The sequence below is a fragment of the Fringilla coelebs genome (assembly GCF_963513975.1).
Source record: "Fringilla coelebs genome assembly, chromosome: 2".
Classification (NCBI taxonomy): domain Eukaryota; kingdom Metazoa; phylum Chordata; class Aves; order Passeriformes; family Fringillidae; genus Fringilla; species Fringilla coelebs.
The window spans coordinates 14,997,882-15,020,106 of record NC_140029.1 but is presented as its reverse complement, the minus strand read 5'-3'; the positions used below and the strand labels follow the sequence as shown (position 1 = coordinate 15,020,106).

General features: G+C 37.9%; 1 protein-coding gene across 2 annotated transcripts in view; it reads left to right on the top strand.

Moving 5' to 3' along the window:
* The window catches only part of MBTPS2 (membrane bound transcription factor peptidase, site 2), a 40,496-nt gene that overhangs the window by 7,057 nt on the left and 11,214 nt on the right, over nucleotides 1-22,225 (top strand). Inside the window, exons 3-10 of one of the 2 annotated variants that reach the window (XM_084227234.1) lie at nucleotides 406-544; nucleotides 4,340-4,443; nucleotides 6,840-6,967; nucleotides 10,802-10,920; nucleotides 11,752-11,932; nucleotides 14,402-14,496; nucleotides 16,711-16,906; nucleotides 20,696-20,771. In XM_084227234.1, coding sequence (XP_084083360.1) covers nucleotides 406-544; nucleotides 4,340-4,443; nucleotides 6,840-6,967; nucleotides 10,802-10,920; nucleotides 11,752-11,932; nucleotides 14,402-14,496; nucleotides 16,711-16,906; nucleotides 20,696-20,763 — 1,030 coding nt within the window. In that variant the 3' untranslated portion in view covers nucleotides 20,764-20,771. Of the gene's footprint in view, nucleotides 1-405; nucleotides 545-4,339; nucleotides 4,444-6,839; nucleotides 6,968-10,801; nucleotides 10,921-11,751; nucleotides 11,933-14,401; nucleotides 14,497-16,710; nucleotides 16,907-20,695; nucleotides 20,772-22,225 lie in introns of those variants that run through there. The other variant, XM_084227233.1, reaches the window with a different exon arrangement.

Genomic DNA, 22,225 nt, shown 5'->3' with positions numbered 1-22,225 from the left:
CATAATTTGATCCAGGTCTCTCAATATGTGATGCTGGGGTGCAACATTGCCAATTATACATTGTTAGTTAAGTTTCTATATTCTTATAAACGTATATATTCATAGCTACAGGCAAGTTACACATATTGGATAACTGAATAAAAAGTATTTGAAAATTGATCTGGATATGGTTTGGATGTAAAACATTTATTAAACAAGGAGAATATAAGTTATTAGTGTATATTATTGTTGTTAGTTGCCTTTAGCATTTTTGTACTGGGTTGATGAATTGTGGTCGCACCAGGTAAGTTTTGCCTGTGTTTTGTGCAATAACTTGTGCTATGAAGCAGAGATTTACATAGCCAGAGATGATACCCTTTTTCTCTTGTGGCTGTGCATTGCTGAACTATTTGTTTCTCTGTGTAGGTTCAGCGTAGGAATGGTGTTTGGAATAGTTGCCATGTTTGGCTCTGTTATTCTGCTTGGGAAGACCTTGCTGCAAACACTGACCCAGATGCTCACCGAGGCTCCAAAAGCCCAGAATGATCGAATGCTGCAAGTTGTGGTGAGTGTTCCCTCCTCAGGTCTTTGTTTGAGAATGGTGTACAAATCTAAAGCAGCTTCTTAATGGGGTATGGGATGTTAAAATATTCCTATGCAAGAATAACCCAAGTCCTGATGTTCATCTACATGAAAATGTGCTAGTTTTTTACCAGCCTTAAAAATGGGAGAGTGGGTATAGAAAAAGGGAAAATGAAGGCAAACATGTGGAAGAGTTTATGTTTAAAATCCTCAGGAGTGGGAATTGGATAATCATTTTGAAAAGCCCTAAATTACAGTACTACGAATAAAATTATAGTACTAAGCATATAAAACTGAGTTAAGAACTCGTTTCCTATAAGCTGTGCAGTGGGCTCTGGTGACCTTACAGTTTGCAGAGCTCATACATAATTGACAAGAGGAGACAAGTTCTGTTGCTTTTAATACAATAGAAAACAGCAGTGAAAAAGGAAAGAAGGGCAAAAAACTTTGTGTGATAGTAGAAGCAAAGAATCATTAGTAAGGAAGTACTTTTTGATTCTTCAAAGACTTATGACTTAATTTACTATGTGAAATTTCAAGTGCTGTTTCTGGCAGTATCAAAGTCCAATGATATATTTAATTCTATGCATTTCTGGTGCTGGACAATATATTGTATGGTTTTAGAATGGAATGTATTTCACAGGATAGGGGAGATTGCAAATACTGTCTTTTTACTCTCTTCACAAGGCAATAATGGAAGAACTGACATTGCCTTGCAACAATTTTAACCTGGAAGGATTCCTAGTCACCTTTTTTATACCATGAGTGCAATGTGGCCAAAATGTATGATCATTTTTCTGAAACTCAGAAAGAGTTATGAGGTTGCTCTGCCTTCTGCTACATGGCTTAGAGCAGAGGTGCCCAGCCATATTACTCTATTTAAGTACTCAGTTCTTCAAGGGAGCAATGTTGAGAATTGTGTGCAGATACAATAGACCTTAGTAAGCACTAACCTGACTGCAGGCAGCTAGACTGGCATGAGTGCAAGAAGCCTGATTTAGCATGTGCCATTAACACACTTTGGATGGCTGGGTCTGTTTCCCACAAGCAGAGTGAATATGCAGAGTTCAGCATGTGTTGGAAAAAGCAGGCAGTGAGACCTGAGAGGGAACTGCTGTCCCCTGTCCAGAGCCTGCTCCTGAATTACCTTCAGGGGCAGACAGGAGTGGGCAGTCTGTGCATCTGGGAGGGCATGAGTTGAACATGAGACAGAAAATTTTGTAATTTACATTCCAACAGGATCTGTCCTAACTTTTCTGGAGTTCCTTTACATCTTCATTTTCTGAGGTCAGTGAATGGATCCATCCACTTTTGGGACACCAGAGTAAAGTGGTCATTGACAATATATTGGTCTTTGGAGAAAATAACGCAGACACAACCAAAGATGAGCCTTTGGAAGTAATCTGGTGTGAACTGGAACAGCAAAAGTAGAAAAGTAGGATAATGTTCACAATTTCAATGTGGACTTGTTTCCTCAGTGACTGCGTCCTGGCAGTATCACTGCATTCAAACCAAGGATTGTCTGGCTCTGAAAACAGTTTAATAGATAGGGATAAAGTAATGTCATGTGTGGGGATAAGGTTACTTCTCCTAAGTTGAGTTGCAGTTCTCTTCCTTTCTTACCTCATTCTTTCATTTTTAAATGGTCGTGGTTGTATAATTCTGCCTTTAGCAAGTTTCAGTATTCTTTTTAAGGGGAATGTGCTAGTGTAAATTGACACCAAAAAGAGATTTATGTGGTTGCAAAGAGGTGAAGAATGACTTAGGAGGACCGTCTCATTTAAATTATTTACTTGTATTTGGCTGTCTGTAAGAGAGCAAATTGGTTTAAAAAAACCCAACAAAACCTCACTTTTCCTTTGTAAACTTAATTTTAGCCTGTGGCATAAAGCTGTTTAGCCTTTAACCTCTGGGCGTGGAGAGAGAGAGAAACAGTTGTATTTTATTAAGATTTTTGTATGCTTCCTCTTTTGTTCAGTCACTTACTTGATTTAAAATACATGTCTATAGGTAAGTGGGCTCTTTCTCTTCAGCTGCCCCCTCTTGTGTTGGTTGCCTACTGACAAAAGTAGGAAAGAGGCAGATTAGTTACAAGCAAAGGATCTTCTTTTACTAAAGGCATTTCCAGAAGGCCATAAAATACAAGACAGCATGCTTTTTAACAAAATACTGCTATTGATTGCAGAGCGCTTCATGAGAGGTAACTTCTGTTTTAGGTGAATCTTAAAATAGCTTCTTTGACGTAAAGTCTGAAAGCATCTGGTGCTGTGTTCTAGCAGGCTATATTCATGGTGGAATTGGGATGGCAGCTCTCGCTGTTGCCATCTGTCCTCCCACTGCAAAGGCAACACCACTGAAGTGATGCATTAGTGCCACCAGCTGATGCTGTAATGCAAGCAATGATGTTTAAGAAATGAAGTGTGGCTGTCTTTCATACTGTGAGGTACCACAGCTAAGCCAGTTAAGGTAAATTCCTTGGTCACCATTACACTGGACAGAATTTGTGAGGTGATTAACATTAGTGAATCCTTATGAAGGATTTAATTCAGCTAGATTGTCTCAACCAACTCTTGTAGAATTCTGCTACATGGGTAGGTAAATGCATATAAGTGAAGAAAGCGCAGGACTGAACAAATGTAGAATCCAGCCTGCCTAGTTGGATGTGCAGCATTTTGTTTTCCATGATGCTGGGTTTTATAGAGTTCTGTAGACAGGCCAGGAGTTTTTGCCCACAGCATCTCTTTTGTGAGGCTGGATTGCAATTCATGTTGTGTTCACATCAGTTGTTAGTGAGCATACTGGAGTGCAGCCTGCCTTGAATGGAAAAAGCTGTGGATCGGACAGGAGAAATGTCCCAGAGCAATCCCACTGCAGCCCAGCAGCTGAGGGTGATGGAACTGAGAGGGATAAAGGTCCATGAGGATGAAGGAGAGGATGATTCCTCATGCTTTGACTAGTGACCACTTTGAAGCCTTTCTGGAAGCAGTTGTGTCTCATGACAAGCACAGTGAAGGACCTGGGAGTGGTGGAAATCCACAGCAACAGGAAGAATATGAGAGGCCTGCATATTATGTCTTAGGTAAATTAAAACAGTATACTCATTTCAAGGTGGGATTTTTTTAAGGTTAAATTGCAATGTGTAGACTACCAAAACATGAAGAATAGACGAAAATTACTTTTTTTTTTTTTTTTTTTTTTTTTTTTTTTTTTTTTTGATGCTGTAAAGTGGAATAATTTTGTGGTTTGTATAGGAAGAGAGAAGGAAGAGACTGATTGTTCAGCTGTCAACTCATTTTTGAACTTTTCATGTTCATACTTATTGGAGTGCCATACAATTTTCATTAATTTCTTTTGAAAGATGGATCTTTTCTATAGCTACGTGACTCGCTGCAGGAATTGTAAACTAATGCTCACAGTGCCAAGCCTGTTTCATTTGAATGGAAGTCTGTGTACGTTTTTATAAACTTCTCAAGCTTAACATAGAGTAGGAGATGTTTAGTCAGAGCTGTGGGGAATTTATAGGGCAGGGAGAGGGTTTTTGTGCCTTAAGAGCTATTTAACGTTCCACAAAAGAGTATATATTTAATATACTTTAAAATACACTGAATAAGTTGCTAAAAGAGTTGCAAACTGATTGTGCTGCTTTGAGAACAGCCCCTGGTCTGTCATGGATCTGAAGAAGTGAGTGAGAACAGCAAACTTAGGAGCAGAATGATTTGTCTTTGTACCTCTTGTTTTCCTCCTTTGTTTTGTTTTGTTGTCATGCCCACATCAACAGGTGCCTGGTGTCAATTTGCCCATCAGCCAGCTGACCTATTTCTTCTCTGCAATCCTCATCAGCGGTGTGATACATGAAGTCGGCCATGGGGTGGCAGCTATTCGGTAATATCTGTTTTGCTTTTCTGCTACTCTGACAACAAAGCCAAATATGCCAGAGCAGTTACCTAGCCGTGAATGTTGTTAGCACTGCTTTGTTTTATCTAGAGAGTCTGTTTAGTCTGTAATTCATAACTTCCTTAGATTTGAAGTTTGGAAGGGTGTACGAATTAGGGATAAAGTTTTAATACAGTGTCTATTATACCGGTCGTGAGAAGGGACTTCTGCGTTGCAAATATAGCATGAGGTTTAAAACAATTTTTTTTTTTAAGTGGCCTTGTTTTTTACACAGCAGTTTCATTTCTGCACTTGTGGCACTTGAACTCATGTGCTATTGCACAGTGATACTTTAAAATTGATTTTTAATTGATTGCTTAAACAGAGCTCTTGAAATATGATATGAGCAGGTTGAAGCAATAACTTGGTCAAATGCAACTTGTCCCTGTTAACCTCAGTGATTTATTAGCTTTGATCAAAAATTATATTTTTAATGTCCTTAATTATGATGATTACTTCACCAGAATTATTTGACAGGTTAGTCATTACTGTTAAATGCCACTTTAGCATAAGAAGGTTAAGCAGTGATTACTGGGACTGATGATCAGGTGTCCTCCACATTTCTCCTGGGCAGCAGCATTATCTCTTCTTTGAGCATAAAGCCCTAAGTTGTTTCTCTGATTTTCCTGAGTGTAGGGAGTCATGACTGCATTTTAACCCATATACTACCTTTTCTGTAACCCTAAAGGTTCTCACTCAAAGGAGTGGTTTGAGAACCTCTGCGTTTTATATGCTCTGCTTGTCTTTCAGCTTTCTTCCCTCAAATATTCACAGGGAATTTTCTGTGGAGGATGAACCTTTTGCTTATCCTATCACAGGAAGAAGCAACAAAATTTTCTTTCTAGTGCATGTTGCTGGCAGACTGCAGAGAAGCTAGGAGTTATTACAGTGCTCTTTTTAAGTAGAAAGGAAGAATAATTCTTGTATCTTAATGGTGTGTTATCTTTATTCAAGGTCTAGAGCAAAGGCTTTGAATATTCAATTTTGGGTTATATTTTTATCAAAAAGTTATTTTTCCACCTATTTCCAGAGGAGAAATTAGTTGGTCCAATGTACATTGGCAGCTAGTATTGCTGCTGCTGTTTTCTGCTTGACTTTTTTTATTCTCCTTCTGGCACAGATTGGGTCTATAGTGCTGTTACTGTAAACTCTCAGGGTTTCAACTTCCCTAAAAAGCTGTGCTGTAGACAAATTTTATTTTTCTGGCAAGTCACTTAGCCTTCCTGAAATCTAATACCTTTTTGCCAGTTTCAGTTCTAGAAAACATTAGCTGTGAACTATAAGAACTTAAATATTTGAGCCTTAGCTTAGTCAAGGCTCGTACCAAACAAATCTTTTTCTTCCTCCATGTGTGTCTTCTGCCCAAGTCATGAAATCCTGAACAGGCATTTAACTGCCTATTTAATTGGTAATATGGGATGAGCTAACTCCACAGTATTAGTATGAGGCTTAATTCTGAATAATTGTGTATAATTCTTTGTCTTCTTTTGGGGTATACACACATTAAATAGATAAATGTAAATAAGGAAAAGGTTAGACCCAGTATATTGTTTACGTAAAGATATGGGATTAGCTGATCTGTCCCTGGTTTGTCTTGGAACTTGATTTTGCCATGCCTCTCTTAAGCCCCTTGTACAATTTCTAGCTTCAAAAAACCTTAATGTGTTTGTTCCAAAAAATTCCGTTTAAAAGTAATTGCAAAACCCTTGGGAAAAAATATTATCTGTATAATAGTGTCAGCTACTAATATATTTCAATAGAATCATGGAGTGTTAAGGTTTGGAAGGGCATTACCATTTGTCCTTTTAACCTCTTGACTTGTTTTCATTTTTTCAGATGACATTTCACTCATTTTTGTTAGTTTACAACATACTCTAAGGTCCATTTGGGAGAAACAGAATTTAAAATTCCAGAACTGTGGAAGTATTTCTTTAGGTGGAAATTGATTCTTGCAAATATTTTTACATAGAGGAGTTTGAAACTGCTTCCTATGGGCTGAAATTTTTTTTACTTAAAAGAGCAATTACCCCAAATGTTGAAATATATGTTAACATGGAAGTTAAGTAGGTTTTTAAAAAGTATTTTATGTGTTACTGTTACCAGGAGACAGAAAAGAAGTTGAATTTGCCCTTTATGTTTTTACCAAACTTAAAAATGTATAGTGCTTAGAAGTGGCAACTACTGCAGAAAGCATCCTTTAGTTTATTTATCTTTCAATTACTGATAGTATAAAAAATACATTAGTTTTATAATTAAAATTTAGTCATTCTTGTTGTCAAAAACTGTGTTTTTATTTTTTTTTGTTTGCAGTTACACCACTTCACTTTTCTTTTCTTCTTTTTAAGAGAACAAGTACGTTTTAATGGATTTGGAATTTTTATCTTCATTGTCTATCCTGGAGCATTTGTTGACCTCTTCACAACTCACTTGCAGTTAATATCACCTGTTCAGCAGTTAAGGATATTTTGTGCAGGTAATAGTTTGTGTTTTCTTATTAAATCTTTGCTTAGCACCATTCCAAGGCATCATTGTGAATCTTTGATTGAGTATTTAAGGTTTAGAATGAATAAGTACCAAAGCTTCTCTTTACCTAATGGTGATCCTTCTGTTCTGAACCTGTGGTGGGATCTCAGAGAATCATTTGATCATTACTATCCTTATCGAGCTGCTTTCTGGGCTAGAGATGTCAGTTCCTAGGATTTTAAATGAGCGCAAATTTCCTGCCTTGAGAAACTTTATTCTGTTCTAGATCCAATTCAGAATAGTTGTGCATAAGAAACTCTAGTTGTGTGGTTGGGAAAAAACTGTGGTTTCTGATGTTCCTCTCATTAGAAAGAGCTCTTGCACTAGGTGCAGAAGTTCCTCTGTGTTTTTTGTTTGTTTATTTTTTGGGATGTTTCTGTACCTTGTATGGCCTAAGTAGCAAAACCTTGGAGCACACAAGCTGGGAAATACTGAGCCAGAATGGTGCTATGAGAAAAACGACTTCCTGTCAACACAGGTCAACATCCTTGAACAATTCACTACTGTTTTCTGCAAAAGCAATCTATTTTTCAATAGTATTGTGAGTGATTTTCACTGACCTGTGAGTTGTGTTATTGTACAGGTCACTGTGTTTTGATGTTGCCATCAGGAGGAAATAAAGGTTAAAACACAAACACCCAAAGAGGGTTGTAGTTTATGGCTCCAGATAACCTCCAGATGTTTTTGAATTGATGTTTTCTCAAGTCTCTGGCTACTGGGAAGTAGAGCCACGTTGCTGTGAAAAGTCAAACCGAGACTGTGTCGTTCTGCCTGAACCACTTGGATGATTATTTCTGGAGACAGGGTGGCTCCCAAAGAACTGAAATAGAGATAGAAAAGTTATCATCTTAGTTCAGTTCTTGATACTGGTGATTTTTCTGTTGCAGGCTACCAGCCAGCCTGTTGTAATGTTTAGTTATTAATGTTGTTTCTTGAATGTTTTATCTAAACATCATATAGAGGGTGGACATTATAGAAGCCTTTAGTGTGCATGTTTTCAAGCTTTCATAAATCAACTAAATAATTACAAATATAAGGAAAGTAAGTAAATACATCTGTATTCCAAATACCTGAATCAACAAAAATCATTCACATACAATCGGCTAACTTCTCGGAAGCCCTGTTACTCAAATTAATCTGTTTCTATTTCCATCTACTGGGAACAGAACTGAAAGAAAAAGCATACTGAATTCCAAAATGCTTTGCTTACATAGATTCCTGAGATATTATCTAGAAAAATAGAATTCTAAGCTGTAATAGAAAGTAATTGGTAGCATGTTTTGAGGACAAGCAAGCACCTGTAATAATTTCTCATGTTTCTCAGGAAACCTGAGATAGGGGAATACACGGCAGGAGCAAACATATTGCAAGGCTGGTCAGCATGAATGGCTTGTTTTCAGTTAGGTATAACAAAGAAATGCATTTTTTCACAGTTTATGATAGATATGCTTCAGAACTAGGATGTTTGATAATGATAAAATGCAATATTCAGTAAACAACCAATTTCTTTTATTTGTCAGAACAGTTGAATGAACCTATTCCTGGTGTTCAGACATTTGAATTTAGGGAGACATACTCATATTTTTGTAAAGCACCTAAGTAACAGAGCTAGACTAGAGGCCAATACCAAATATTCTTTTCGAAGTCCAGCTATAGTCTGGCGATTAAAAAATATATTTTTTGTACAGCAGATGGCATCATATGTTCGAGAATAGGAAATGAGTGTTCTTGTAAGACTTGTGATATTTATAGCATAATTCCATGCCTACTAGATAGATGAAAAGGGATTCTGTGCAGCACCTTCATGTAATTAGTTCAAATATTTGTACTACTTTTTGAGATAATTTTTAATGCAAATCATCTTGTCTTTAACAGGAGGTAAATGTTTTTTATTTTCTTTTTTAAATTAAATCATAGTTTATCAATTATTTTAAGGTGTTTTAGGGTTGTGCAAAGTGTCTCTTCTCAAATGTAAGGAATTAGGTGTCCAAGGATGAGGTTGTTTTAGCAAAACAAAGTTGAAGGTAGACTGAGCAATGTGCCTCTATGGGTATTCTGATTTGGAGCATGTTTATTTTTTTGTGGATCACCTGGGATGAGTTTCTAAACCTTTCTATTTTAGACTTCTTGCTGTATTCCACACAGCAAACTGTGTCAATTTTGGTAGCAAGGCCCCTTTTTCCTAACTGTTTGAAAGTATTCCTTGTCACTCTCTAGCAGTTCCATCACCTCTTTCTTATTATTTTAAGGGTTGTGATTTTTTTCAGTTTACTCTGTGTAGCAGCCACACTGTTCAAAAGAATTTTGTTTTCATTTTATATTTTTTGTCTTTTGTTAAGCTGTTAAGCCGAAAAAATATTTTTAAGATAAAAAGGTTAAAACAATAAAGTTAAAATATTTGCTCACTACTTCTGGATTTATTGCAAATAAATGTGTATGTGAGATAAGGAGAACTGATTACAAAGGCATTTCCTCTATCTGGGTGCCTTCCCATGACATACAATTAAAATTATAGGAAAAAAATTAATTTAAGAAGCATGTACCAGTGGAAATGGCAACTTACTTCAAGGACTCCAAAAATGTCTCTCATTTCTGCAGCAATAGAAGTGTAAAAGAAGGTGAGGTGAGATGGGGAGATAGACAGGGGAGATAAATCTGCCATATGCTATGATTTCTGTGTTATATACACTGCAGGAAAGATAGGTTTAATACATTTATAAATATATTTAAATACATTTATAAATATATTTAATTGAATTCCTGTGCTGTAACTGCACTGTAAGTACAGAATTGAATCAAACTCTTCACAACAGGATGAAGCACTGTAAGAAGGAAATAAAGATTCTTCAACACTGAAAAGTTTTCCTGCATTGGTCATACAAAACTGCTTGTCCAAGAACACAAACTAATGAGAAAATTTCTGTAGAGCTGGATGTGGAAAGCCACAAAGCTTTGATGATGAACACCAGCTGTGTCTTATAATAGTGGCTCATTGCTTCTTACGGAGAAGCACATACTATAAAGATGGGAATTGCAAATATGTTCTCCAAAACAATGTGTCAGGAAGTGCTGATTGTACTATTTGGTTTCTTGATGGGCTTTTAGGTGCATATTTTCTTGTAGAAGAAGGCTTTTTTTTCAAATAATTATCTAAATTTGTTTGGCACATATACATGTAATAATTTTAATTGAAATAATGTAGGTTACCATCATAAATACTGAACTGCAAGTAAATTTCAGACATCTTGCTCTCTAGGACAAACAGTATTTTTTCAAAAATAAGCCTATTTATTGAAATTCTTAATTTCAACAGTTTATTGTGACAGAAGGTAACACATAATGTATTTCATTCCACTGATTTTTTTTAATAGTTATGATTGAAGAAAAGTCTGTAGATAGAAACTTTATTTTAATAATTGATTCAGAAGCCCAGTTTCTCTTCTGGGTACGCTCCCCTGTCATACTTCGAAAAGTAGTGGTACATGAGATCTTAATCTGGTAGAATGACACCTTAGAAATGGACTTACTGCTCTCCTGTCTTTTTTGATAGTATAATTCTCAGGGGCTTAGAGTTTTCTCCAAAAGTCCCTTACAAAGGCGCATTATAGAAGCTAAAGTTTGTAATCTATGTACTCTTCTTTTTTGCCTATGCTCATAAATTAACTTCATTTATTCTTGCAGTAATAATTCAGGAAAGTTAATTAGAAGGCAGCTGTAGGATCATTTAAAAACCAGCTTTTTGTTATTAGTGTTTATTTAGAAACTTTTTTTGCCTTCTTTTTAGGAGTGTGGCATAATTTTGTTCTTGGTGTTGCCAGTTTCATGGTGTTGTTTCTGCTGCCAGCCATTCTTTTCCCTTTCTATTACACGGGTGTTGGGGCACTTGTCACTGAGGTTGCAGAGGTAAGAAGGATATTTGGTGTTTCCATATTATATGCTTTCTGATCTGAAATGTACCTGTATCTCTTATGATCACAATCAGATTTGGTCAGTGCAGCTCTTTGCAGAATCTAATATACTGAACTTGTTGCTTAAAGTTTTCCTTTCAGTCTCATGTATCTTAGTAGTAGTAAATAAAGGAACATGGTGTGAATAATAATAGACTAATTAGCATACTATAAAACTGTTCAGACAGTGGAGATGAGTTTGCAGGTTTATTTCTGGTTTTAACTGTTTTTCAGTATTGGCACAAAGCAAATCTACTGGAAATTGTATTATCACTCCAGTTACTGCTATCTTTTTTCAATGTTAAAGATTATTTTGAGCTGATTTCCTTGTTTGGTCAGCTGGAAGCGAAGTAGAGATAGACTTCTGGGATTCTGGAAAGGAATGATTTTTTTCTGACTTAATCAAATAGAGCACAGTTGAACAGCAGAGCTGAAAGGATCCAATCTTTCTTGGACCTAAAAGTCAATTGATAAAACTCAGGAGAGAGTGACATTTATAATGCTTTATTTCCTTTGAAAATATAGGTACACCGGCTTTCTTGAAAAGTTTGGGTGTTAAGTTACTTGAACTTAATGTGTTTTGAGTTTTCTTACCATTTTGACCTATATGAAAATAATTACTCAAATTTGAAGATGTGTCCAGGACACCTGAAGACTTCCCTATCCCTCCCCTTCCTCCCCATTTTTTAGTGTCTTAACCTAAAGATCTCATAGTATTCAGTGAACTGTAAACCAATCCTTGTTTAACCTCCTATAATAATATGACTGACTTCACTGTCCTTCTCAGGATTCTCCTGCCAATGGACCAAGAGGTCTTTTTGTGGGAGACCTTGTCACTAACCTACAAGACTGCCCAGTTTATAATGTGGAAGACTGGAATTCCTGTCTGGGAGATATTTCAGAGAAGTCACAGGTCGGCTACTGTGTAAGTGCAGCCACCCTACAGCAATTAAGCTTTCCAGCTAGAGGTATGACTTAAGGTGCTCTCCTCGTTATTTTGTATGTTAATTAATTTATATTTTAATTTAATCATGTCTTAAAGACTATTTTGGATTTAGAATTTGTTGTTGGGGTCAGATTTCTTGTAAGTCAAATCTGCTGTCCTGTCTTAAGCAATTACCAATGTGCCATGCTGTTTTGTGAAATCTGAAAGTGAGAGAGGGCTAGATATGGGAATTTCTCTTGTCTTTCAGTCATCTTGTACAAATATCCTGTATGATCTGAATAATAAAATTTGCTTCTTCAGGATATTGCAGAACTTGGTTCTTAGCAGTAGTATAATTATCTCCTCTATTTTAAGTTCTGTAAAACGGATCAACTCCGTGATCTTTTGCAGATGTAAATTTCACATTACCTCACAGCTTTGATCAGCATGACATTGCAAATTATATGATTTAACCCAATGATGTGCTTTATTATGGTCACTTCTTCAGATATGTCTCCCTATAGGGTTTATGTCATTGCCCATAAACTCAGTTTTGTCTGGATTGCACATACTGCTTCTGGAAGTCAGTCTACTTCCTTCTGTTTCCTTTTTTGCATTAGAGTGCTTGTTGCTGTAAGGGTTTATCCCCAAGAAACCAAAAAATAAACCAACCAAAAACCTGAACTAAACTAGAACAATAAACAAAAATTGAGTAGAACGAAAAAGAACAGTCAAGTTAAATTGGCTGAGCGTCTTGTGACATGCCCTGAAGCTCTCTAAAGTTTCTTTCATGCAAGCATTCATGGAAACTGAATTCCAGAGGTAAGGGGCTGCTGCTGAGCAAAGCTTATAGGATGCTACTTAGACCTTTAAAATTGTCACTGCATTTTTCCATCATCCTGGAAATAAACAGGAGGTCAGGCAACTCGACTGTCCGTGGTTTTGATGCACTATAGAACTTTCATGAGGCTGAAAAAGTTGGGTTTTTTCTTTTTTTTATTATGTAAAGAAAGTGATGTTATAGGTGGTACTGAGATAAATATTTAAACTGAAAACTAGTGGAGTATGGGTAAGAACCTGCTCTTCGAGGTCTGACAGTTTGGATTATGCCTCTGAAGAGGAGTGCAACTTTGGCCCATGCTTTCAGCTGGGCAGGGATGGCAGGAACCAATTCTCAGATGTAGGTATATATATCCTCAGATTCTGCTGTTCTCTGAAGTGCAATTTTGGAGTCATGGGTAATAAAACTGCATATTTTGCAGATGAACTAGTCCTATTTAGATTGGAATACTAGAGGCTTAGTGCTGGAGATTCAATATTGCTTCCAAGCCTCGTTGCTGTATTGTGTTAGCAGCCCATTGTCCCCATTGCTGCCTTCTAATCAGACCAGTCTGTCTGCATTTCGGAGTCATAAGCCTCCAGCAGTGAGAAATATTCCTCTGAAATTAAATGAACTCTGTTTGGTCTTGAGCAGCTGTCATTTATCAAAATCTTGACAGTTCACAACTTGACATAAATACAGAATATTGATAAAAATGTATAAAGCAAATGGACTCAATCTAGTTGACTATAAAACAAATGGAGAATGAACTACCTGAGTATAGTTGACTATAAAACAAATGGAGAGTGAGCTACCTGAGTATTGAAGCTAGAGAGAACATAATGCCCTAAGGAACTTTTTGAAATTAAAAAAAAAGTGGTTTCAATGGAGTTTATAAGAACACTAATTTCATGGTCATTTGCTATTCAAAAATATATGTAGTTTCTTAGCCTCAGGGTACTTGAAAAAAGGTTTGTACGGTACAGTGCTTGCACCTGTAAGCCCCAGGCATAAAGCTCCATGTCAGTGGATTGCAGGTTATGCAGTGATAAATCAGCAGCCTGTATCACAGGCTTGATCTGCCTAGGAAGGGACTGCAGTTGCTGTGATACAGATCCTTACCGTGACCATTCTTCTGCATCTGTGTGTGTTTAAGCTGGACAGCAAGTTAGGCTTAATTCATTTGAAGAGCATATGTACAAAGGTTCTTTACCAGACTAGTTAAATCAAGGTTTAAAACCTCATTTGTTCACTGTTTCAGCCTTCAAGGCTTGGAAAGTTTCATGACGTAAAAAGTATGTTTTGAGTCTTGGCCATTTCCATAGCCAGCCAGTAAAATCAGTACAGTAGTAGCTAACAAATTTCTATGCCAAATATTGGTGCAAGATAGGGGCAATGGATATAAAAATGTTTTGCAAATTGTAATACTCAAAATAGTGCAGTGGTAGATCCCCAGTATCTCAAGGAGATTTATAAACGTGAAAAAGTCAGTATGTCATGTGACTGAAATCATGGGACATTCACATGTTGGTGGTGAAGCTTTAATTGTAGTTGTGACTGAGCCTCAGCTAGACTGGGAATTAATGTAATTTTTGAAGGCTGCAGGATAATTAATAATAGTTTTACTTCATTCAGAGACTAATTTTTTCAGCAAAAATATGGATTATTTTGCTCTATGCCTATGTTCTTTAGTTTACAGAAGACTTGATGGCACAGTTGAATGTTGTAGTAACAACAGCCTCACAGACATTTGCTTTTCATACAGCAATAAGTTGGACAGCCATCTGGTAAGTTACTTAAATTGCTAATTCTCTTTGGTAAATCTAATTGTTTTTTAGATTAAATTAGTAATATTTGCTCACACATATACAGCATACTCAAGTGTTCAAGAATATCTACAGCTTGTAATAAAGGTGTACATGTATACTATTTTCCCAATTACAGTTTAAAATCCACAAAATGCTAGTTACAATTTTTCCCATAATTAAACAGGGGGTCTCTGGAAGAATCATAAAAAATCTTAGACACATCATTCCTTTAGGCAGAAGGGCGCCTCAGTCATTGTCAGTATTCTGGATGCACAATACTAGTGACAAAAAACAACTTTTGAGAATAAGTCAAAATTGCTTCTTTTGGTGTTTCAGTCTTCTAAAGTATTCAGCACTACAGGGAAAGCAAAGCCCTGGTTTGTCTGTTCAGTTATTTTGTCTTAAGCCAGCAGTGCTGCCCCCTAAATTTAAAAACATGCAGGAGAAGGTCCTAGAGATTGCCCAGCTTCTCAAAATAAGGAGCCATACTTAAATCTTTTTTCACTATGTTGATTTTCTTGTCATGTAGAAACAAAGTTTCTCAGTAGGATTTTGCCTTACTCCCTCAGAAAAGGATTTAGCAGCATGCCAGTGCCTACAGGGGTTACAAGAACGCTGGGGAGAGACTTTTCACAGGGGCATATAGTGATAGACAAGAGGGAATGGCTTTAAACTGAAAGAGAGTAGGTTTAGATTAGACATTAGGAAGAAATTCTTTGCTGTGAGGGTGCTGAGCCCCTGGCACAGGCTGCCCAGAGGAGCTGTGGATGCCCCATCCCTGGAAATGCTCAAGGCCAGGCTGGATGGAGCTCTGAGTAACCTGGTCCAGGGGAAGGTCCCTGCCTGTGACTGGGGTTGGAATGGGATATCTTTAAGGTCCCTTCCAACCCAAGCCATTCTATGATTCTATGAAAATACATCAATGTTTTTTAAAATATGTGTTCCATACTGACTGTGATGGAATATTTCTGTTGGTTCTATACAAGCAGAAGAACACATGAATCAGCTGTGTAAACTTTTCTACACATAACAGTTTGTTATTATTCTGACTCTAGTGATAAATATCTGAAGAAATTGAAATAATTTTTTTTGAAATCTGCTATGTTTGCAGTTTCTACAGTGGTAAACTTCCCACTCCAGGGTATTTAACCACTAAGAGCTGAACACATTCCAGTGGTTCATTTGAAATATGGCAGTGGCAGCAAGATTTGATAAATCACTATCCCATTGAGCCTGGGCATTCTTAAGCTTGTAGTTGCTACTAATGAACAGGGAAGAAATAAAACATCAGGAAACTTGAGACATTGTGACTTTCAAGTGTCTTTAGACTGGCTGTGATTTTTGAACATTTTTTTAATGGTCTTTGCAGTGCTATGCCGCAGTTTTTGAAAGTGTATCTTCTCCTCCATTAGAGTAGAAGGAATTTTTATCAAGGTTAATGGTGAGGGTCTGCTACTCATGCATTATGGGGAGTGCAGTATCAGGCTGAGAAGGTAGAAATAACTTTTGCTTTTCCTCCTAAGGCAAATAGTAGATTATGATTCCTTGCTTATATTTTTAGAACAAAAGGAAAAGTGTCACTGAGATTTTCCAAGAGACAGGAAGGAGAAAACTAATTTCCTGTTCCCTTCTGCTGTACTGTCTTTGGCCCATGGGGAGCAAGAAAGATCTGGTCTGTCAGACTTAGAGTGGAAGAGTGTTATAGGCAGGGGTTGGGGCACAGCAGTGCATTGAGTCCTGTGTTCATCTTAGTTGAGAATGGTTTCTTAGCTACCACACACCAGGTAGGTTTGTTCATTTATTTGCTAAACCTTCATCTTGAACAGGTAAGTCACTAGGATGTTGATATAGACTCTGTCCATTAGAAATTGCTGACCTATGTTTAGATGCCATGATTTTTTGTTGTGCCTATGTGTACTTTGCTAGAAATAGTTTGGTTTTATTTTGGTATATGTTCATACCTTCTCTTCCACACTACAAGATATGGAATGGCAGGTTGAATATGAATCGGGTAGAGATTCTTCAGGATTTCACAATAAAAAACTAGGGAAAAAATCAGATTTTAGCTCTTCATGGGCTTATATCAGCGAGGCATTTATTTGCTTAAAAAGGAATCTTTTGCTCCTTTTATTTTGATGTGCTGAAAAATAGCTTACCTTTACCTTTCATAATGATTTTGAATGCCCTTTGCAGTATGCCTGTCTGCCAGCACGAAAAGTTATTGAAGCCAGCAAAGTTTGTCGAACCAACATGGACTGCCAAAAGGACTTCATCCCAAGCTTTTGTGTGACTCCTTCTTTGGAGAACCAAACAAGGCTAATCAGGGTAAAGCATCCACCCCATATTGACATGCTCTATGTAGGACACCCCCTGCATCTTCAGTACACAGGTTGGTATCGTTTATTGACAGTTTAGCAAAAGCAATCTCTAATATGGTTTCCTTCGCCTGCCTCCTTAAACAAGGTCTTAGAGTGCTTCTCAGTTAATTTGTTTAAAGCAGAATCCATTTCTTATTACAGCCAGTGGAGAGACATGGACTACTCAGACCTAAAATAAAATGTTCACAGTGCAATGAGTTATGAAGGTAATAGAAACCATATGTGATATGAGATGGTTGTTTTTTCAGAAAACTATGAAAGGGCTATTTCTGGAACAGATCTTATTCAGGTTAGTCATAGGAACCAGGTGCATGCATTTTTCTAGCACATAAATGTCTCAAAATGCTATTGTAAAATCTCTAGGGCACCTTGCTCCAACACCTTGCCTGGAATATTAGCATGACTGCTTAAATTACACTTAATATCCAGGTATCTGTGACAGATTCCTGTGACTACTGAGCCACAAGTGTTATCACAAGATTAGTTTTTTCCTGATTTATTTTTTCATTTAACTGCCCTAAATTAAGTAACATATAAAATTTTAGTTCCTTTCTTTGAAGTTTATTGTGACTCTCCTTTGGGCATCTTATATAAATAAAAAGTAATTCTGCTTCTGAAGTGAGTATGGAAAGAATGAACAAATTCATCAACATCGGAGTTGATAGCTTGAGTGGCATGGTGAAAATTAGCTGCAGATGGGCTTTAAGAAATTCGAAGTGTTAAATTACCATCCCTTCCTGTGAGGAAAGTATCTGTTCCTCACAGACATCTGAAATACTTGAAGTGAGTTTAGATAGAAGTACTACCTTGGAAGTATCTCCTTAGGAAGGCATTGCACTTTTCTGAATAAGCACTGGAATTAGGTGCAAAAGAGTTTTAGAAACAGTTATGAAATCTGGTGGTGTACATTAAATAACATTTTTGGATACCATATTTTTAATTAATCTATCAGTCTTTATTTTTCCATACTGGTAATTTGATACTCTGTGAGGAGTTATTTATTTCAACTTTTTTTATAATATACTCTAATATAAGCCCAAAATATGATCTCTTCGTTTGTTACTTCTGGCCTTATGCCATTTAAGAGGAAAACATTTTTCACTTGTGTGTTACCAACACACACTACTGTATCTGATGATATTTATTTCAAATGCAGCAACATATTTTTAGACTGGAGTTTTATAATTATTCAGAATTCCTTTTCTTGGTCTTTAACAATACAAACTATTGGTATTGAAGAATAATTGATGTTGTTCCCTTTTCAATACGTTGGAGCAATGGAGTTTTCATTGGTGTTTACCACTGTAGTAATTCTGCAGAAGAATTGAACCTGCCAGTCTTTCAGAAGTCAGAAAAGAATGTTATTGCATTTTAAAGGGTAGTTCTTCTTTAAGAAGTTACTTTGTGAGAATACTGTTTGCATACACATGTAGGAATAGAATTTCAGAGTGATTTACCCTTGGAATTGTGCGCTGAATGTATTAATTTGGAAGCTAGAAGATTAATTTTATTACCATAATTACCATCTTTGCTGCAAATGTAATCTATTCTCTTGCGTTCCCTTTGGAAAAACACTAGACCAAAATGATAGGATGCTGGCTTGGGTAGCAGGCAGTCTGCTGTGCCATTGTAGAGTTTCATTCCAGTGAAACCACTTCTAAATATTTCAGGCTTAGCATTGCACTGTACAGGACTGGATGGGGCCAACAGGTTTGGTGTGGTTTGTTGGGGATTTTTTTCTTGGGTTTTTTTTTTTTCTTTTTTCCCAAATGTGACTGATCAAAATGTGGTAACTGTTTTTTACAGTTAAAAAAAGAAAATAATTTCTTCCTCTACTGTGTGAGCTTTGAAATAGGAGTATGTTTTAATGAAATGTCTTATTCTTTAGTGTGATCTTTCTGCCTGCAGAAAACATTACTTTTTAGAGTGCTGCTATATTTAACACACAACATAATATGGGAGTTGTAGTACTAGTGTGTACTATGACTATACTTTCTCTAGAAATATCTCTGTTTGAATAACACTCTAAAATTATGCATGCATTATTTTCTGCTTAGGCTTGTATTGTTGTCATGGTAGTCCTGATTTATGGAAAAGCAGTAATTATTTCATATTTTCATTTGAAGGGAACTTCCAGGTGACCTATTTTTTTTTTAAGTATATCTATATTAGTTACTTAGAAGAAATAGTCTTTACAGTTTATTTCTGTTAAATCTTTCTGTTGCCTCAAATTAAAATATCCTGTTTGTTCATATGGAGGCTATATATAGCACTTGTTTCCAGTATTTAAAAATAGCAAAATTTAAAAGAATTATAATCCTAAATGAACTTACAGGGATGGAGATTTGGCCAAAACTAAAACAGAAGGATTATTAGGAGTGCATGTTGTTTGGGACAGACACATTAATGCTTTTAATCACCATTCTTTATGTAGAAAGCATCTAATGTTACCCAGTATAAATTCACACTGTTGGTTCAATAACATGGTATTAAGTCTTTTGAACTCTTCCTATTGCAGGCCAGTTATATTCTAAAGTCCCCTCCTCTGTTGGACAGTTGATATGTAAGGTTGAAATGGAGGGTCCTGTCAGTACTGCTATGCAAATTTGCAGCGTTTCTTCTTTATTGTATATGCGAGGTTTTATTCCCTCGTGTAATTTTTTATACTGCAACATTTTTGCTTCCTTCTCTGGCCCTTGTTGGTTGGGAAGAATCTGGTGACTAAGATTTATATTAGGAATTCACACTACTTGAGGAAACATCATATCCCTGAATGTTACTCTTACCCATCACAGACCAAAACTGTAAGATTTTCTTCACAAAAAGAAGGAACTTAGTAGAGATCATTTCCTCAAGCTTGACCAGTCTCCTACTTCTGTTGTATCCAAGTCTTTTAAAATAAAAAAGGCACTTCCTGGCTTTGGGCATGTTTATGAGCAGCAACAATCCTTGGTAAAGGTCTTTTTGGTACAGCCCATTCTTTCAGTATTTCCATGCTTGTTTACCCTTATAACTGAGGATGGTCCTTCATTGCTTTTAACCCAGGTTTAAAGGATTACACATATAGTTCTTCTGGAGACCACACAGAAATATCTCATGCCATGCTGTCTGTCTCCTCCATGGCATACATGCATTTTCCCCCATGAAGAAGTTTTGAAAAGTTCTTTGGTCAACCTAGTCTCCAAGTCACTTCCAATTAAAATTGTGTCTGTTGTGAATCCTTCTCAATATTTGCCAACACCATGTAGCATGAGCCAACAAAAGAAATGTTATTTCCAGGTCAAAGAATTGTTTAATTAGAATGGGAAAACAATGACTGTTTTCTCTCACCCGGGCTCATTGCTGTTCACCTCTTCCCAGCAGTGTCTTTGAGGACAAGCCAGTAGAGCATAATTTCTGTAATTCTGGTGTTACTCTTCAGAGGACAGTTTTTCCTACTACCATTAGGTTTGATCCATTACAGCCACAAAATTCATTGCTTAATATTACAGTCTCTAGAGCTCAGTCCAGCAACTTCCTGAAGAGTTTCTCTGTGCTTGGAGCTTGCTTCAGCAGCAAGGTTTGGAGTTTAGATCCATGTCTAGTGGCTGTCAGTGACAACAGTTTATTGTAACAAAGAGGGAAGAAGAGCAATCATCCATTCTCAATGTAGGCATAATTTCAGGTTCAGGATGGTAGTGGCCATTCGGTGTTTGTCAAGAGGCAAGCTTTGAAACTAGAGTGTTTTGTGGTGTGTGTCTTTTGAAACCTTTGAATACACTGGCTGTCTCAGCCATTTTGCTATTTTGGCTCATGAACAGGAGTTTTGATCAGATGTTCTGATACCAGCCTTCAACTTGACAAGTTGTTTGCTTTGGATATCACTTGACCTGTGCATACAGACAAACTGGATAATGCGAGGCTGGAGAGCAGCCCCACAGGAAGACATCTGAGTGTCTTGGTGAGTGGCAAGCTGAACATGAGCCAGCAGTGCCCTGGCAGCCAGGAGGTCCACCTGTGTCCTGGGAGCATCAGGGACAGCACTGCCAGCTGGGCAAGGGAGGGGATTGTCCCACTGCTCTGCACTGAGGCAGCCTCACCTCAAGCGCTGGGGGCAGTTTTGGGCACCACAATATAAGAAAGATATAAAGCCATTAGAGTGCATCCAGAGGAGGGCTACGAAGATGGTGAAGGGTCTAGACAGGAAACCATTTGAGGAGCAGCTGAGGTCACTTGGCTTCTTCAGCCTGGAGGAAACTTCATGATGGTCTACAACCTCATGAGGGGAGGGGCAGGCATTGATCTCTTCCCTCTGGTGACCACTGACAGGACCCCAGGAAGCGGCCTGAAACTGTGCCAGGGGAGGTTTAGGTCAGATATCAGGAAAAGGTTCTTCAGAGTGTAGTCAGGCAGTGGAACAGGCTCTCCAGGGAATCAGTCACGACACCAAGCTTGACAGAGTTCAAGCAGCATTTGGACAATGCTCTCAGGCACATGCTGTGTCCCCTGAGGATGTCCTGTGCAGGGCCATGAGTTGACTTGATGATCCTTGTGAGTTCCTTCCAACTCTGGATATTGTGATACTATACAAATACTTGTGTGAAGACTGTCCCTTTTATTGAGACAAAAAGCCAATCCCTGAAGCTGTTGGTTGTCCTTCTGTCAGCCCAACCCCTACCCTGGCAGGCCTACCTTCAGCTTTGTCCAGAGGGCTGGGCCAGCAGGTTTGGGGGTGGAGGGGCTGTTTCTGTTGTGGCTGGGCCTGGGCAGTTCCCACAGCTGCTTAAGGGCAGCCAAGGAGAGGCAGGGGAGCAGGGACAGCTCAGGGATCAGATGTCTGAGTTTCTTAGGGCTACTGCAGTGGCAGGGCAGGTTCAGGTGAACTGGTCTGGCTGTCTGTGTGTGTGATCAGGCGGGCACGTTCCTCCTGGTCTCCAGAGACCTGCCTGTGGAGAGAGGAGGTGGCTAAGCTGCAGGTGAGACACGGGGACTCTCCTCCACGGCAGGGCCCAGAGCTGGCAGGGCTCACTGCTGTGAGTGGAGGTGCTGGCACACCTTGGCAGAGGCACCGCCAAGCAGGGGGACTCCTCCAGGGGGGTTCACTGGTCAGCAGGAGGTGCCAATGCATCTCTTGCTTTCTAGAACAATATTACCCCTCACTCTTTCTCATCCTGGCTTTGTTTTGCCTCTGCCTGTCGCTCATGCAAGCTACTCTTGTCCAGGCAGGCTCAATTTGAGCAAACACTGGCTCCAGTCCAAGTGGGCTCCCCAAGAGAAGACCCAGAAAATAAGAGGCCAGTTAAAGCTGCTGACAGCTGCAAAAGCCTCAGCAGAGTTTTTCAACCAACCCT